General features: G+C 40.5%; 1 protein-coding gene across 1 annotated transcript in view; it reads right to left on the bottom strand.

Annotated features, from left to right (window-relative positions):
- Window positions 1-19,808, bottom strand: part of ATP8A2 (ATPase phospholipid transporting 8A2) — a 336,577-nt gene that overhangs the window by 223,325 nt on the left and 93,444 nt on the right. Inside the window, exon 24 of the mRNA XM_054164622.1 lies at window positions 17,016-17,080. Within this exon, the coding sequence (XP_054020597.1) occupies window positions 17,016-17,080 (65 nt within the window). The remainder of the gene's footprint in view (window positions 1-17,015; window positions 17,081-19,808) is intronic.

The raw sequence follows: 19,808 nt of genomic DNA, 5'->3' as shown, positions 1-19,808 counted from the left end.
AGGAGTTAAGGATTTAGCCACAGTAAATTTGAACTCCAAAATAAGTTCAGGTCGAAGCCCATCTTTTGGAAGACACTACCAGAGTTGAACACCACAAAATTTATCTTTAAATGATGTGCAGCAGTAATACTCCTTTGCTTAGTCAGTGGTCATCCACGCCACATATACATATGTACTTTCCTGCTCCAAGATTCTTTCAGGCCCTGGTTGTCCTTTACTCACAAAGCATCTTATGTTCCAAAAAACTACACACATGGCACAAGCTTCCCTCCATGAGAAAAAAAGAAAGAAGTTAAAAATGTCCTCATGACAGCAGTAATGATACTATCATGCTTTGGCAGGGGGGTTGGACCCGATGATCTTGGGAGGCCCCTTCCAACTCCTAACATGCTGCGATTCTGTTTCATACTAATAGCAAAACAACAACAAAAAACCCACCCAACCAAAACAACAACCACCACCAAAAACACCCAAACCAACAAAAAAAGCCCAAAACACCACAAAAAACAACACCCCACAAAAATACAGTAAGGAACCAGGCTTTTTTTTCCCCCCTTCATACTAGCTGCTGCTATGTTTGAACAGCACAGGCAGTCCAGGACTTCGTGGTCAGAGCAAGCAATACACTAGAAGTTCACTACCGTGCTGGTCCAGTGATCTAAGTGCCCAGCGCAAAGACTGATGAGTGCTTCACCTCAGAGATATGCTAGATGCATGCTTGGTCCTACATGACTACTGTGCACTTAAAAATACATTTGAAATAATGTTTAGTTTGAGAATTTCCAATAGGTGACCACCCCAAGCCTATATTGAGAAACTATATTGCTTTGGGGAGATGAACATATCTACTACACTTCTGTACAACATCTACAGCAACTATTTCTTGTTGCCTTAAGCACAGCACCCTCCTAATATATTCACAAATAAGAATGACTCATTCATAGCAAACACTAAGGTTTTCTGCCAGAATAATGCCTCTGATTTCCTTATTGAAGCCTCACGTGGCTCCTGAGTGCTGCTTAAATTACAAGTCAAAAAATGTGTTACAAGTTCTATTTTATTTGTGACCTCAAGTAGTCAAACCATTTCCTTTTCTTGCTTTCACATACTTTCATCATACAAAGACCAACCAAACCAACCAAAAACCCCACCACAAACAAAAAACCCACACCAAATTAACTGGGAGTGGGGGAAGTATCTGCTGCCTTCAGCTCTCCAAAGTACTGGCCACCTAGAACACAAATTCCAATAAAACTGATAATGGCAGGTAAGGAATCACAGAGTAAAGACCATCTTCTTTTAGATACTCTATATTTTTCCAGACTGCCACAGATAATCCATTCTAACTCCTTCCTCAATTAGACTTGTTTATTCCTTGCAGATTCAAAAGCAACAAAAAAGAAATTCAAGTTTTGATATATTTCTGTACACACACACATATATACATATGGGGGCAGGAGAGGGGGTAATTGCCACTCAAAAATAGCTACATGGCACAACGCATACAGAGGTTATGACCTCCATGGAGCAGCCTTTATGTAAACCCTGTTCTCATTTGATTTAAATTATTCTGTAATGCATTATAAACTAGTGCTTTACAATGGGAATTCAGATAAGCTCCGAAGCACCTCTGCATCCCAAACCAGCACAGTTTTAACATTGCTGATCTTAGTCCCAACACCTTCAACAAAAGTTGTATTCTTATATACAGTCAGTGCAAACTGCCATTTCCACGACATCCAAGAGTAGCTCAGGAAGCCAGAGTAGCTCTGCTGCTCCACTGCTTTTGTCAGATTCCAGAAAGAACTTGGACACTGCCTAATTGTTACCCAGCAGAGACAATGGTACCCACTCAACTGAGAATCTGGACACAATACTTGATTTGCTTTCATCCTGATGGTTTCCTGTATTTTCACTTTTTTTTTCCCCCTTTCTTTTTAAAGCCAAGAATATAAAGGTGCTGTGTAAGAAAGCCCCAGGCAAACTTCTCTTTTCTAGCCAAATAAACATCATTCCCTAAGGTGAACACTAACTTTCAAAGACCCTTTTTTTCCCATAGTTTTAAAAATACACCACTTGGTTCCCTATCAGTTTACCCCATGTGTACATCCAAAGTTTTTATTAAAGTTTATCTAATAAATATGATACCTGCTTCAATTACTAAAAATAATTTTAATAAGAAAACCCCACAAAAATCATTAAGATCAGGTTTCTCTTTTAAAATTAAACCACCAGACTAATTTCCCTCAAGATTTAGTTGTACAATAGATTTATTTTATTAATATTTACTAAACCTATTAACTCTGTCTACTCAACTGTAAAGTTTGTCTGTCAAGCTCTGGATAGAACTACAAATCCCTTGAGAACTTGATAATATTAAACCTAATACAAAGGGAGCAATTAAATTTTAATAACTTGTAAAGAAAGCAGATGTTTTCAAAGAAATCAGCAAGCTAATTTTTGAACCTCTCTCTCCTTTTCTCATCTTATTTACTGATAAAGTTGGGCAATATTACTTTTGTAATGACGGCATAAATATTGTCATACCAGCCTAAATGAAGCCTACCTGAAGGGTAGCCAGGAAGGGGTTGGTCTCTTCTCCCAGGCAACCAGCACCAGAACAAGGGGACGCAGTCTCAAGCTGCACCAGGGGAAGTTTAGGCTCAAGGTGAGGAGAAAGTTCTTCACTGAGTCATTCACTATTGGAATGGGCTGCCCAGGGAGGTGGTGGAGTCACCGTCCCTGGAGGTGTTCAAGAGGGGTCTGGACGTGGCACTTGGTGCCATGGTCTAGTCATGAGGTCTGTGGTGACAGGTTGGACTTGATGATCTTTGAGGTCTCTCCCAACCTTGCTGACATTGAAATCTTACAACCCCCCCTGACTCTTCATTGGTTTTATTCATCCACATTTTCCCAGATTTCTACAGACTACTACACTCTAGACTCAAAAGCACATGCTCTGCTAACCTTCTTGCCCATCAGGAACATGGAATTCTTGAAGCCAGACAATTCTGGTCACCATTAGCCCCATAAATGGTCCCTCCTTGTATGGCAGAATTTAATACATTGTCTTTCTACAAATAGCTGTATCTTATTATTTCAGTGATTTCTGTACGTTGAATTTATAACAGACATCAAATTATTCCATCTTTCAAAAGAGAGAAAACCTGTCCTCTGATGTGTTGGTTTTGCTGGATACAGAAAACAGACACAGATACTACATACAGCTTTTCACTAAGTATTGATCATTATTTCTCAGTCCTTTGGTACAATTAAGGTATCATTAATCTACTACCAATATGATTGCAAGTTCAACAACATTTCAGCTTTCACTTGTCTCAGGGGTCACTTTCTTTCCTGGAATGCCATAGCACATCAGAGTTGAATACTGTACACAAGCTGTAGATTATGGCCTTACAAGAATTTAAGTGCTTAAATCATAGTCTATACAAGCATTAACAGAACAAGAGGACAGTCTCAAGCTGGGCCAAGGGAAGTTTATGCTCGAGGTGAGGAGAAAGTTCTTCACAGAAAGAGTTGTTAACCATTGGAATGGGCTGCCCAGGGAGGTGGTGGAGTCACCATCCCAGGAGGTGTTCAAGAGGGGATTGGACATGGCACTTGGCGCTATGGTTTAGTAGTCACAAGGTCTTGGGTGACAGGTTGGACTTGATCCTTGAGGTCTCTTGCAACCCTATTGATTCTATGATTCACTCCTACCCTACTGTACCATGAGCCAGCAGAGACCTCAAAGTAGAATACTCCACAGCTGAAGTTCTTACCTCAGAGGCAAGACTTGCTTACAAGAATTTATCCAAGGGATGTCAGTGTCCTATAGCTACACTTCTAACAAGACATGTATACAGGTAGACTGTGCTAAGGTCCAAGTTACCCTTCTAGGATGCCAAAGTTCACTCTTTTTCATGATTCAAGATAAGTACGAGAAAGTAAAAGCACCTTCTAATGAACAACTCCTTCACCTCACTGGAAAGAAGCGCTATAGGATCCAAAGACAGGTACCCAACACACACATTAGCAAAATGGACTAGATAGCCAGGCTTTCACTTTGGATTTCTGAGGGTTTTATGAGAAATGCAATTCTGGAACACCAAGTACCTTTCCATACAGCCTTTCGTCAAAGAAATGTCAGTACTCCCTTGAAGTCCACAGCACCCAAAAATTAATTCTCTTTTACTTATTCAGAATCTCTTCACTTCTCAGCTGTAGTATCATGACTTGACTGTAAAACTCAGCCTTGAACTCTATGCAGTGACCCTCAAATTCTGGTCCGCTGACCAGGGAGTATTTATTTAAATCCAGTTTATTAGCTACAGAACTGCAAGCCCCTAATGGCGAGAGAGTTTGATTCTCAGACTGATGTAAATTTGGAACATATCAGAAGATGAAAAATAAAGAGCAAGTCAGGCTTACAGGGCAGACAAAACCAGGCTTACACCACCATTTTGACAGAACTGCTTCCCAGAACAAGTTTTCAAGGAAGGCCTGAGACCGGGATCAAATTAACCACCAATGCAATAAAAACACAGAGGGTAAGTAACTGCACATGCTAGATATACCCTACATTCTTCATCTCAGCCAGGAAAAAGCTATCAAAGCTTAATTTCAGTGACCAAAAAAGTAAGCCCTTTGACAGGTCGTCAAACATTTGTGGCACGCACACCACCAATAAAACAAAAGGTGTACTAGTACTTAATAAAAGAATAAAAGATTCCTCATTTCAACAACACTATCCTGGATTAAGGGGCAGGAAGATGTGGCCCAGCTTCTCTCAAGTCCTAAAGCAAAGGGTGGCTGCCCTATATCAATTAAGAGCTGTTAAGACTGAGCTTACAATCAATGATTTTGTTCACAAGTATTAGGATGCAGTAACAAACTGTCTGTAATGGGTTGGGGCAGGTCCCCTCCCCACCACAGGCAGAAATAACGACTCAGACAAACGGATTGCAAAAGTGATGAAAGTTTAAATAGAAAGCGGTGAATGTTACAGAAAACCCAAAGCGCAGTGACAAAGAAAGATCCCATCCCCACCTGAGGGTGCATCCAAAACCCCCAGGGCTCCTTCTTCCCCCTCCCTCTGCTGGGCTAGTCTCAGCTGGCCAGGCCTGAGACTGCCCATCCCCCTGTGGCCTTGGGCCCAATCAGGCCCATGGCCGGGAGATCTCTCCCCCAGTTACCAAGTCTCGGAGAGGGAAGGAAAGAGGAAGTGCCAGACCCCACCGCAAAATTTATAGTGGTGCAAGGGATTATGGTAGAAATACCTAACTTCCTGAGTCCACCCACTGGGATGGACTTCTGGACACAGGAAACACCCCTGTAGCAGAGGGCACCCAGCCCAAACTACAACACTGTCAAACAAAAACCTATGTAGCACAGCTTGTCTGTGGGTCACCATACTACCAGGGTATGTCTCAAAGACAAACTAGTAATTATGTATTTTGCTTCAGACTTCTCTGTGGCTAAACATCACAGCACGAAACCAACATCTTAAACCATTCCATAAATACTAGAGCAGCCACAGCTCACAGCAGTGCTGCCTGCAACGATCTAATTTAGCTGGTTTATGGACCCCAATGTGGTTATCCTTCGCTCAACAGCAAAACATTTACCCATAGAATTTATGTAACTCTGCAAGGCATTCCTATTTTTTCAATTAATGAGTAGCAAACCCAAAGAATAAGAAGTTATACAGACAATATGCTGTATTTATAAACAAACTGAAGGAGTGTTTAGTTTGGGGGGTTTTTTCTTGATGGGGTTGTTTCCAGTTTTGTTGTTATTTTGTTATTGGATTGAGGAGGTTTTGGTATTGGGTTTATTTTCAGAAGAACCTATTCAGAACAAAAAATACTTTTTCCCCAATAACCACTCCCAGTGGCCACTCTCCAGCTACAGGCTGGGGTCAGAGTGGCTGGAGAGCAGCCAGGCAGAGGGGGACCTGGGGGTACTGGTTGATGGTAGGCTGAACGTGAGCCTACAGTGTGCCCAGGCAGCCAAGAGGGCCAATGGTATCCTGGCCTGCATCAGGAACAGTGTGACCAGCAGGAGCAGGGAGGTCATTGTGCCCCTGTACACTGCACCGGTTAGGCCACACCTCGAGTACTGTGTCCTGTTCTGGGCCCCTCAGTTTAGGAAGGATGTTGACTTGCTAGAGTGTGTCCAGAGAAGGGCAACAAAGCTGGGGAGGGGTTTGGAACACAAGCCCTACGAGGAGAGGCTGAGGGAGCTGGGGTTGCTTAGCCTGGAGAAGAGGAGACTCAGGAGTGACCTTATTGCTCTCCACGACTACGTTAGGGGAGGCTGTAGACAGGCAGAGGCTGGTCTCTTCTCCCAGGCAACCAGCACCAGAACAAGAGGACACAGTCTCAGGCTGCACCAGGGGAGGTTTAAGCTGGAGGTTAGGAGGAAGTTCTTCATAGAAAGAGTGATTGGTCATTGGAATGGGCTGCCCAGGGAGGTCACCCCATCATTGGAGATGTTCAGGAGGAGACTTGATGGGGTGCTTGGTGCCATGGTTTAGTTGATTAGGTGGTGTTGGAGTATAGGTTGGACATGATGATCTTGAAGGTCTCTTCCAACCTGGTTTATTCTATTGTATTCTATTTCTCAAAGGCTAATACAGGTGGTCCACTCTGTCATTAGAAGACATCGACACAATATGAATATGGTACCTTTTTTGCTTGGAAGTTTGATTTGGTTAAAAATGTTAAGATTTAATTCTGCTTCCACAAGACTAATAGGGTCAAATAAATACAATACCTCATAGGGCTCATTTGAGCAAATACAAGGATGCATGAGAGCTGCCTTGATGTACACAAACACTCTGCTTTTATAAGAACATACTTTTCCTTCAAAGTAAGGGCAAACTGTGAAGCCTAAAGTATGACAACTCCTGCACATGCACAAATTTGAGGTTTACGGAAGAGGTGGGAAAGGAAGAAAACGAAAAGGTTGAAACTACAAGTTGATTATGTTCTCCACAGCTAGTTTTGCAACACAAATAATTGGTCACAGAATGTTTACTAACAGAATTTAATAATGTACATGATAAAGGAGAAGAAAAAACATGAAGGACCTACCGCACATCACACAGCACAACAGACAGCTCAACAGGAGGCTTTACCACAGCTTGAGGAGTATGGTTCAAAGACTAAGCCAAATTTGTTTTGAGGCATACATGTTACCTAAGTGAGGCATGCCACAACACAGCCTACCAAGAAACAAGCTCATCGAACTTTTTACTACTCCTAAACTCAAACGCACTATCTACTTTCATCATGGTGGGGGGAGAGGGGAGAGCACAGCAGTGCAAATTAATAGTTAAGTTCTCCAAGGATTTCGATTCCCTTCCTAAATTAGCCTGTTTATGGTTAGAAGGCTAAAAGGAAGATGCAAGAGGAACACGAGAGTCAGATTTGCCAAGAACACAGAAATAACACCAACTCTTAACTTAAGATGATCCAACTGATGTCAAAGTCTCTGCAGCACCACAGCACTGCTGTCCATCAGGGCTGTCACAATCTACAAAAATGCACTCCTGCCTTGCCTGGCTAGCTTGAAAAACCAGACTACAGGACACGCATACATATCACAACTCAGCACAACAGAAGCTTCAAGAGGACATCCAAATCACCTCAGTTCTAAGTAACATTCCTATTCCCAAAGCTCTTCAAAACCACATTAAGTTCTGACATTTTACAACTATCACTTCAGACCTGCTTATATTAGCTATGATAAGTTCAGGAGCTGGAAATTTGAAAACCCAAGATATCCAAATTCGTTTTATCTTGAAACTACAGAGAGGAGATTGCACTTACTACCCAGCTTCAATCATAGCTGGTCTTAACAAATGGCTTTCTAACTATCAGAGCAAAACTGATACTCAAGCATCACTGCCTCAGTTAAATGACTGGAGCTACATAAACAAACACACACCTGGACACATTTTCCAGTTAAAAATGAGCATACATCTTCATGGCAAAGGCATTTCAAAACCCTAGGGATTTCTATGAAATTTCTCTGATCAGTTCTATTCTATGCATAAGGTTAAAAGGCAGAAGGAACACATACATAAGCAGCTATTTATTTCATACAGCTGGAGAATTGCTTAATTCTAGTTTCTGACAGACCCATCAGCCTAGAAAAACCCACTGGGATTTTTTTTATAGCTTCAACCAAACATGAATCATATTTTCCCTTAATTCTCATGTGAAGGAAATTCATTCCCATGTAACCCATTAACAGGCTTGCAGTAATGGAGCTTCATCTACAAGAATGACTCTCTAATTCTTAAGAAAAAGGAAATCATTTCCAGGAAATGGTTTAACAAAAGAGTAAGTCAGTATTACGATAACTACAAAAATACAACCAGATGCCCATCACTCTTTGTTTTCTGAAAATATGACCAAGGAGCACCCTAATTCTTATCCTGAAGCAGTAGTTCTCCACTAGCATATGAAGTTAAGAGTTCAGGTGACAAATACTATTGCTTTACACTGGCTCTGCACCAAGAAAGGAAGACCGCCTATGCTTAAGAACACCCACACAAACATGAATGAACAAAGACTCCTCCTCCTCCTCTTTAAGAGAGAGGATCAGATATGAAAATACATATCACAAGAAAAAAGGAGCATTTAGTTGTTATGCTTCAATATAAAAGACAAATGTGAACTGTTTCTACAGATGGGCAGTATTAGCCACGTCAGTCAAAAGGATGATTATCCATAACTCATTTACCTATGGATCAGACACCCGCTTAATCTTATTCCCCTAGGAAACAAGCCATCATGCTTTAACATAAGCAAAACCTGCATTTCAAGGGTAGCCTCTCATTTAACAAAATCCTGCTTTCACATCTAAAGGCATCCTTATATTCTCATGGTCTCTTGTGCTTATTAGGAAGAAATGTTCTCAGCATGCTGCAGAGAATCCCATCTTTGCTTTAAAGAGGTATGAAACCATTATTATAGTGTGACTTACACAACAGAAATCAGACCTGGTTAACACTCAGGAATCACTTATTGATTCAGAAATATAAAGACCATTAGCAGTTTTAAGACAGTGTTTGTTCTCAGTCATTTGTCTCTAACATACATGAACTCTTATAACAGACAGCAAATTTTATATGGAATTCAAGGAACACACACTCTTCCTTTCTATTTTTATGCAATATGATTGATTCTGTCTTACAGTATGGACAAAGCATTAGCAGAATGAGCTTTCAACTGCTGCAACACCTGCAGCCTAAAGCCACAAGACTTTTTTTGGGGTGTTGTCAAATGCAATCACTATTAGAACTTCAGAAATGAAGGTAAAGCTAATGTATAAATGAGAGGGTTTTTTTTTTTGTTTTTAATACCCACCTTTACTTTCCAACTATACACAGAAGAAGCATTTAGCAATCTAGTGCTCAGAATTGAGAAGATCATTGCATTCCTTCAAGTAAAAGTGCCTCTACCTCATCCAAACCATCTATCACCACACCAGACAACACTAGCACACACAAAACCCCACCAAAACACCAAACCAAAACGCACAACCCCACACAAAGAGAACAGTGCCAGAGATAAAACAGTCATTAGCAAATGCCAAAAAGGGAAAGCAAAATGAAACAAAAATACCAGCTGAACTCATTCACCACTCACAGCTTGTATTAACTTACTGAAAAAATTGGTAATCTGATACTTAAGTGACAGAGTCCTGTGTGTACTTAAACTTACAGGTCCAGGTAACACCTATATTCTTTCAAATGAGATTCTGGCCCAAACTAAAGCAGCTTTTCATGTAAAGAGCTGCACATTATCCACATCCACACAACTAACTTGCTATGCAGATTAGCAAATAACAGGAGTTATGAAAGATCCTTCTGTTCATCAAAAACAAACCAGAAAAAATACTTTCTCTCTTCTACCTAATAGTTTTGAAGATTCACCTGATTACCACACAACTACTCCTTGTGTATCCACTTATTTGCTTCACATCTGTTTCTAGACTACGAAAAACAGGGATCTGAACAGCAAAAAGAATTTAGTACAATGGCGAAATACATCCTTTCCCTACTTCTCCTAATTATCATCTTCTACAAATTCCCTGTGCTACACAGAAGAGCTGATTACAATTCCAGGCTGTCTGGTAATTGAAGTAGCTTATTAGCTGCAATACACGAGAGGAGCATCCCAGATGCCTCCCTGAAGGAAAACTTGATAGTTAACCAAAACTGAACTTGTCCACATAGATAATTTTTCCAGAATACTAACTTTGTCACCACTTGGGCAGATGATAGTAGAACAGAGCAAACAACCAAAGGTGCCAGTTTCACCTCTTGTGCAATATGTAAGATGTAAACTTCAAAGCACCTACAACACATTAACAATACAGGACTTGTCATCTTCCCAGAAGCTAACTGCACACCATACTAGCTTTCAAAAGGACTGAAGCACATGATAGCAATGCTTTGGAGCTCCCAGTAGTAGTTAATTTTGGGTTTAGTCTGAAAAGCTGACAAAGACTTTACTCCCAAAGAACGAGGATAATCAGCATGATGCCACAGACAAGATGCAAACTCCTTTTTTTCCAGGAGCAGAAGCTTCAGGATCCAAAAAGCAACAGGAAGTTTTTTTGGAGCTTCACAGGCAATGTCTCCTGGAGCTGTGCTAAAGACCTTGAAATACACATTTAAATATATATTTTAAAAAACAAAGAAAAAAAATCACATATTGCCTATGCTAAAGAAATTCCTGTGAAGCTAAGACCTTTCTTAGGGAAGCCATAAAGCTACATAAATCTTTGTATCCTGGTAAGTGGTACAGAAAACATTACTGTAACTGTGTCCTTAGCTTGAAGACAGACATGCTGGTAGACAATTTATTTTTGATAGCCTAATCCTCAAGTTTTCCTCCTTTCAGAGACAGTCTGAGTTTTCCCAAGGGTTATTAGGAAAAGTTTTATTTTGGGCAGCAACCCAACAAAACCTGCTTATTTCTAGCATATGGGTAAATCTAGTGACCAGATGAGAGTTCTAATTCATTACAAGTGTGGGAAGGAAGTGTGTCCAAAAGCATGAAGGTCAGGAAAGTCATCAGACAAATCCAATAAAATTCTCATGCTTAAGAGATTTTCCTTATAGGTGGTGGGGTTGCTGTTGCTGGGGGTGTTCAGGACAAGGCTTGACAGGATGCTTGGTTGCATGGTTTAGTTGATTGGGTGGTGTTGGATGATGGGTTGGACACGATCTTGAAGGTCTCTTCCAACCTGGTCTATTCTATTCAGACTCAGTTGTGGAAGTCAAGGTATTAACTATAGGCAAGTGACACAGAAGTTTTGTTTTTTAAAGTACACTACACAACACCATTACATCACAAACAGGTCTATCCATACTCACATTCAGTAGCTCAGCCAAGCAGTGAAGCACAAAAGATAACAGCTGAGGAAGTATAGAAATGAGAAAGGCCACCTTCTGCATCTATGCTTCTACTTGTAGTCAGATTATCACTGGTAGATGGTGGCATTGAAGGTCCTTACACCAAGTATCAGTTTGTTGGTAACTACGCCTTTATGTACAACACCAGACCTGCAGGACACTCAATGCTTCAGCTCTATTTTTAATCAACAGAATTACTTACCTGCAAAATACTATGCACAATTCTGTCCTTACCACTACTTTTAAACACAACCCCATATCATAAGCAATGGATAGACTTGCCAGCTCTCCTTCCTACAGCACTGAAAGCAGGGTGGGGAAACATAAAATGCCCCTCAACTGTGATGTCAAGCATTTCAGGGCCTCTCCAGATCATCCAATTTCCCTCCCTCAGATCGCCCTTTCACTGCTCTCACAACTCAACTTCTATGAAATGCCAATGAAAGAAATTTGTCCAGGTTAAGAGCTACATAAGATGACTTTATGGTGCTTCCAAAATAATTAAAAAGAAACTGAGTCCAAAAGTAACACTCAAGATAAAACTCATAATCAAAATATTTTCACTTGAAAAATCTTTATTAGAAAAAAAAAGAAAGAAAAAAAACATGAGAGAATATGTATGCAAGTAGTTAAGTCTATAAGGAATAAACATTTGCAGATTATTATGCTAAGTTTCTAGAATTCAGCTGAATCAAGCTAGGGATTAGTCTTTTCTATTCCCAGCAGTTCCTTGAAGAGAACCTAAATGATTGATTTTTCCCCTCAAGTGCATGGTTTAGGAAAAAATCTAGCTCTCAAAACCAAGCCAAGACAGTTGTTCGATTACATCTCACCTGCTGCTGCATGCCAAGGAGCAGAGGTCGGTGAAAAAAGTCACACAGGGACCGCACAAAGGGGAAAGTATATCAATATTTAAAGGCTGTAAGCTCAACTTGGATCTTGTAAAAATTCATTTTTAGCATTAAAGGATTTCAGAGGTGGAATATATTAAAGATAATGCTAAAGAATTTCAGTGTGAGAATAGTGAAAAATCTATTCATAGATTTTAGGCTCAGTTGAGCAGAAGACAATTTCTGCCACAAGTACAACATACAGAAGTATTACAAGGAAAATCCTATACTACAAAAAATTGGCAATAAGTAGCTAAAGACACTTCCCTCAACTGAAAGAGCCAGTGGCAAATATTAACAAAACACATAGGAGTCCTACATGGAGATTTCAACAGAATTCAGTTTCACATTAAAATACAAATAAAAGTACTTGAACAAAAGGAAACCATAATGCCTTTGGTTTAAAAGCAAGACTGATGTAGCACAAAGCATTTTTGATGTACCAGTTAAAGCTCTGCAAGTCTCTGGTCCTGTTTTAGGGGGAAAAAAAAAAAATCAAACCAAAACACCAAACATCTGAGCTAAAGCATCACAGTCAACTTCAAGATCAGTTGTATCTTCATGATATGCCATGTAATCTCCTATATCTCTCTCTTAAAATACCACTATCTATCAATGAGGGGATTTTTTTGCTTGTTTAGAATGCCACAGTTCTTTATATTTCTCTTTCTGGGTTTTGTTGTTTTGTTTTTAATTTGTTTCTGTTGTTTTGGAGTTTTTTGCTTGGTGGGGGGTTTTAATGTTTGGTTTGTTTTGTTGTTGTTGTTTTGGGGCTTTGTAGTATCAGGTTTTTGTTTTCTTTTGTGGTTTTTTTGTGGTTGTTTGGGGAGTTTGGGTGATGGTGGTTTTTGGGTGTGTGGGGTTTTTGGTTTGCTGTTGGTTTGGGGGGGTTGTTTTGGGGTGGTTTTTTTTCTTTGTTTTGTGGAGGTCATTTGGTTGGTTGGTTTGCTAGTTTTTTCTGTGTTTTTTTGGGGGGGGTTGTGTGTGGTGGGTTTTTTGTTGTTTGTTGTTTTTTTTTCCTGTTTGGTTTTGTTGCTTGGGGGTTGGTGATTGTTTTCCTCTGTGTTTTGGGACTTTTTTTAATGTTCTGAAACTTTCAATTCACTTGCTTACTGCCTAGCTTGAAGGCTGGATTCTATCACCAAAGTCTACCACACATGAGTTCAAGAGGAGACTGGACGTGGCACTAGGTGCCACGGTCTAGTCGTGAGGTCTGTTGAGACAGGTTGGACTTGATGATCCTTGGGGTCTCTTCCAACCTTAGTTATACTGTGATACCAGATAAAAGGGCAGCAGAGGAAAATTAAAACACACAACACTCATTTTCCACAAAACTTTATTTTCATATGTGCAGGTGTCTAACTAGAACTTAAATAAACTGAAAGATAGGTACCATTTCACCTGCTGCTTTTGCTAAAACCTACCCACTTCAGCGGTTTGTTAAGGACTCTGCATCAGTCAATATGAATCAACCATGGTTATCTTTCACAGGCCATTTCAAGTACAGAATCTGCACTTAATACCAAAATGCTCCAGGAATATTGATGTGTGCTATGCCTGAAGTAAATTCTCAACTCTATACAGGGAATGTTGTGTAATAACTACCATTTTCCAAACTCAGATCACTTCAACAGCAGCTGTAACCCCTTCCTTTTAACCTCTACCAGAGAAATGTTTGCTGTGATTAAGTCTGTCATCTCCCAACTTTGCTTTACCCAGAGTTACAGGACAAGCAACTTTCTCAGCTTTTTGCAATTCTGAAATTTAGCTCATGTTGTTTTCAAGAAAAAGCTATGCAAATGAACATGTGAAAAATTAAGACAACAATCTTTTATGACTTCTAGAAGCAACAATCTCACATTTTAGGCTCATGGAAGGAAAACCACAAGGAATCAGCTAAAATTAGGTATGGAAGATATATTGCTATGCACAGGTGGAAACATTCTATTGTTTCTTTCCACTCCCCATTCTCCCACCACTGCTTTATACACACAAAGGACCACACAACATTAATTCACCATGGTATGCATTTAGCATTGAGTTTTGCAAAGTCTGTTTAGCTGTTTGTAACAATAAATCCTTAAGTGTACTGCAGATCACTGCAGTCTAAGCTTAAAAAAAAAACAAAAAAGGAAAATCAAGGTGTAAATCATTCAATTTGACACAAGCCATCAGCAACACTACAATTCCAAGTTAGGAGCAGCTGCTGTGACATCGGTATTCCACAGATCTCATTCAGCTACATAACTGGAAATAGCAGGTGGGAAAAGATGACAGAAGTTTCTTTTTTTTTTAATCTAGGGATTTCCAAGTATGCCTGACAAGAAGTCAATTTACATACACAGAATTTATTCTGTATTGGCAGAGGTCAGGCAAAGAGGGGAGGGATGGAAGACATTGCTTAACAATCCATGTTTCATCAGGGCTTCTCACTCTGAGTCATTAGACTGATGGTGTCCTGCTCAAACTCTCATGTTTTTAGTATGAGTAACTGTTCTTATTTGAGAAACAAATCCATATTAATGGCCAGTATCTAGTAGAATCAGGAAGTCTCCCATCCCCCCCACAAAAAAAAAAGTAATTAAAAAATGGAGAGTCCTCAAGGGTCTTAAAAGAGGCTCCACACCCTCACCTATACAACCAAATGGCTTTCTGTCATTGAGACAGTAGGGGACCCCAGCAATATTTTAATGTTTTAGATATGACCAAGGACCTCCTTAATAATCATGGAGTCTGTCGATACACCTTTGACACCTGCTCACAGTGGAGACTTGATTAACTTCAACATCATAAAAGGACAGATTATCAATGAAAAGCAGCAGTAGTTTCAATAATTTCTCTTTAACCCATATCATGAAGACTAATACAACCTCAAATTTTTCTAGACTGTTCAACCCTTTCAGCTTCTCAGTTAATGACCCTATTTTTCAATGTGAAATACAGCTGTTTAAGAGGTTGAGTTTCTCCAGAAGTTGGAAATTAACCTTCTAGAGTTAAAACTCTGAGACCAACTCATTTATGCTATAGCATTGCAAAAATTCACACTTCTGTATTCAGTTTTTCAGACTGAGTTTCTCAAGTAGCTAGGAGAATACCTCTAAAAAGGAGCACAATATTTACTGATGACATTAGCTGCTTGCCCTACTATTACAGGATTCTAGTCTCCATTTCCTAGACAGCAGAGATGGCTGATCATGTCTGTCCTTGCGCCACTACATCAAAAGACTTGAATCTGAAACCAGGCAATGGATACAAGATCCAGCAAGTGGGTGGGGTCTGACACCTTTCTTCCCTTCTATAACCTTCCTTTAGTAGGGAAATTAATATTTTGTCTTTCCTAATTTAATTGATTTCCACAGGGATCCTGCCTATCACTTCAAGTGAAGTTTTGGCACTCCACACTATTTGCATATCCATTGTGGGGGCAACAGAGGAGATGCTTCAGTCAATGACATTTTCCCCCAGTTCAGTTCTCACATTACATTACCTTTCCTTCATACCTCTTGGCTAATTTTCAGGAAAAAAGGTTGAATTTTTGAGGACCACAAAGCACATTTGCTGAGTATAATAAGGAATTACAATAAGCTTTAAGATATTTTAAAACAGGAGATTCCCTCTGTGCTTGCTTGGAGTACACTAGTTCTTATCTTTCAGCATTTTCTATAACCTGTAGCATTTAGCTCTCATTTTTCACTGGCTTCATTTTCTTTCTCATAGCCATTTTTGGTCCTGTAGATCTATACTAAGATAAGAATAAGGAGGACAAGTTCCACTTTGTTACCATTAGTTTGGCATTTAGTGTATACACTGAAGCAAGGGTTGTCAAGTGAAGCTGTCAAACCTGGCAGCTGACCCTCTGAAAGGCACAGAGAGGCAGTTAAGGAGACTGTCAGCATTCCTTCCCCAGAAGCCACACACCCAGTCTATCAACTGCCCACAGAACAAGCTGAATAGATACGGGCTCAACAATGAGCTCTTGCTAAAGCAGCTCTTTTAGCATCACATGGGAGCTACTGAATCTAAGACAGCTGTCACAGGCCTTCATTTTCTCATGTTTCAAGAGAAGAATCAAACACTTGACTAAGAAGAAGCATCTAATAGGACTTAAAGAATGTTCAGTACATAGATAAAATTAGCTCAAACTTCTACTTTTCTTCAGCAACAAAAAACATACCATAGTAAGTTTTTTCTGGTGAAACTTTTGCATGTATCTAATGAGCACAGCAAATACAGACAAGTTTTAATCCAATTTTCAGGTCTCAAGCGAAGTATATAGTCAAGCTCACACTACATGGCGTGGGTTTGATTACAGCTCTTCAATGCAATGCTGAAGATAGTTTAAGTTGAAATGAGATTTTAAGCTTGTTTTTCTTCACAGAACATGTTACTTGGGTATCTATTCCTTAAACCCTAACTATATGCCTGATGACATGCAACAGGTTTCACCAGTTTGCAGCAGAATCAAACCAACAGATATGAGTTTCTTGTTCCAAGACTTTGGTTTGATCTGTAGAGCTTTTAACTGGAGTTCTCATGAGTACATTTTGCACAATCCACCCTGGTTTTGCATGAATTGCTTATCTTGCTACCTTTAAAGGCAATAGAGAAGCAAAACAAACACAAAAGCATTCCATTTTGGTAGCAACACTTCCTTCTGTCAAGAAATACAATGGAATTTGCTTACTTACATCTAATGAATCCTCATTGACCAAGATGAGAGACATAGTCTGTGAAATGAGTCTGCAAGAGTAGCCTGCAAGAGAAAAGAAAAACAACCCACAAGGATTTACTTTGAAGAACACTTAAGGTTTAGCCAAACCTTAAGGAAAGTATTTATGGGTCAGATGACAATTTACTGAGCCTGCTAGGCAAGTTACTGGAAATACTCATGTACAGAACACACTCCAACTTCTACTAGCAATGCAGGCTGCATTTTATCTGTTTCCAAATACATCACTCAAGACATTTTAGGAAGAGGAAATGCTGTATGAACTACGTGCAATAAACAGACTGTGGCTTTACAGCAGTCTAACTTTTTTTCCTCCCTACACAAAGGCAAAATTGCCTTGAACACAATGGAACAGATCTGAATGCGCAGTCATAGCTATGCTGCACATGGAATCAGTTGTAGTAGCATAAAGCAAAGTGGCAACTAGAAGATTACAAGTGACACTTGTAGTCATATTTTCAAGTTCTACCACAGGCTTATAATAGTTACTACTGATAGTACTGAAACAGCAAGAAAAAAATAGTATCACTAAGGTTGGAAGAGACCTCAAAGATCATCGAGTCCAACCTGTCTCCACAGACCTCATGACTAGACCATGGCACCAAGTGCCACATCCAATCGCCTCTTGAACACCTCCAGGGACGGTGACTCCACCACCTCCCTGGGCAGCACATTCCAATGATGAATGACTTGCTCGGTGAAGAACTTTCTCCTCATCTTGAGTCTAAACCTCCCCTGGCGCAGCTTGAGACTGTGTCCCCTTGTTCTGGTGCTGGTTGCCTGGGAGAAGAGACCAACCCTTTCCTGGCTACAACCACCTTTCAGGTAGTTGTAGAGAGCAATGAGGTCACCCCTGAGCCGCCTCTTCTCCAGGCTAAGCAACCCCAGCTCCCTCAGCCTCTCCTCACAGGGCTGTGCTCAAGGCCTCTCCCCAGCCTTGTTGCCCTTCTCTGGACACGTTCAAGTGTCTCGATGTCCTTCCAAAACTGAGGGGCCCAGAACTGGACACAGTACTCAAGGTGTGGCCTAACCAATGCGGAGTACAGGGGCACAACGACTTCCCTGCTCCTGCTGGCCACACTATTCCTAATGCAGGCCAGGATGCTGTTGGCTTTCTTGGCTACCTGGGCACACTGCTGGCTCATGTTTAGGCAGCTGTCAATCAGCACCACAAATACACTAAGAACAGTGCATATTTGTCAGTGCTTCTTTGAACCAAAAGTTCATTTTATTGTACTAAGTCACATATAAAATGTCAATCCACACTTGTAACCTGATCTCAAGCTCTTCAAAAATCTGACTAAAAGTCCATGAAGCAGATCCATCAGATGCTTCTGGGACTTCTTTCCCTTCAAGTGTCCTAGGAGAAAAATTGGTTGAACCAGAGTTCAAGATCATAGCCCACAGGCACATGCATACTGTAGACATACAGAATGCAGCATATGAGGCAAGAATGATTATCCTGTGTGTTTAGAGAGGACACATAAGCCCAGCCCAAACTTCATATAAGGATTCAGGGAAGCATGCTGCCAACTGCTTCTGTTCCCTCAAGTGAAAATAAACCAACAATAAAATCACAGCTCACCACAACAGAAGTGTTCTTACCTCTAAACTGGAAAAATACAGGCTTGATAGACTGTTAGATGGGCAAGAAATGGGCTGGATAAACTGCATCCAAAAAGCTGCAGTCAAAGGCTCAATACACAATAGTAAGTGGTGCCCCTCAAGGATCAGTCCTGGAATTAATGCTATTTAATATTTTCATCAATGACAGGTAGTGGGAACTGAGTGCACATTCAACAACCAATCTGAGTGGTGTAGTTCGTGCACTAGAGGGATGGGATACCATCCAGAGAAACCTTGATGGGCTTGAGGCACAGACCATGAGGACCTAAAGGAAGTTCAAAAGGACCAAGTGCAAGATCCTGCACCTGTGACTGTTACCTATCAGTACAGACCAGGAGATGAATGTACCAAGAGCAGCCATACCAAGAACTACCCAGGGGTACCAGTGGATGAAAAGTGGGCATGAGAACCCACCTGGAGTACTGCATCCCCCTCTGGGCTTCCAGCACAAAATAAACATGGACCTATTAGACTGGGTCTAGAGAAGGGCCACAAAAGCAGAGGATTGGAACGTATCTCCTACAAAAAAAAAAGCTGAGAGAGTTGGTGAGCCTGAAGAAGAGAAGGCTTTGAAGAGACCTTTCAATGAAGAAAGCTTATAAAACAGACAAGAAAGACTTTTTACCAAGGCCTTCAGTAGCAAGTCAAGGAACAATAATTTTATACTGGAAGAGTGTAGGTTTAGACTAGATGTAAGGAAGAAAATTTTTCTGTGATGGGAGTGGTAAGACACAGGAACAGGCTGCCCAAAGAAGTTGGGGATACCATACCATGGGAATGGCTTAAGGATAGAGCGGATGAAGCTTTGAGCAACCTGATCTAGTTGAAGATGTGCCTGCCCAGAAAACTGGACTAGATCTTCAAAGGTCCCTTTAAAAACAAATCCCTCTATGACGGTAAGGCAGTGAAGCTATGAATGCATGCTCTAGGAAAAGGTGCTTTGCTCAACTGTAAGGATTGATTCCTTGTTCAAGGGAGGGATGTAGTTCAGTAAACATTGCATTCCCATTCCCAAAACACACGCTATTATTGACTGGAAATCAATCCGTTTGAGACAAGAATATAAATATTGTGCCTTGGTAAAACAACACATATTAAACTCTATCCATACACTGAGTAGCAGCAA

This window comes from Dryobates pubescens, chromosome 10 (assembly GCF_014839835.1).
Source record: "Dryobates pubescens isolate bDryPub1 chromosome 10, bDryPub1.pri, whole genome shotgun sequence".
Taxonomy (NCBI): domain Eukaryota; kingdom Metazoa; phylum Chordata; class Aves; order Piciformes; family Picidae; genus Dryobates; species Dryobates pubescens.
Note: the sequence above shows the minus strand (reverse complement) of the source record. Positions and strands in the feature narration are given on the sequence as shown.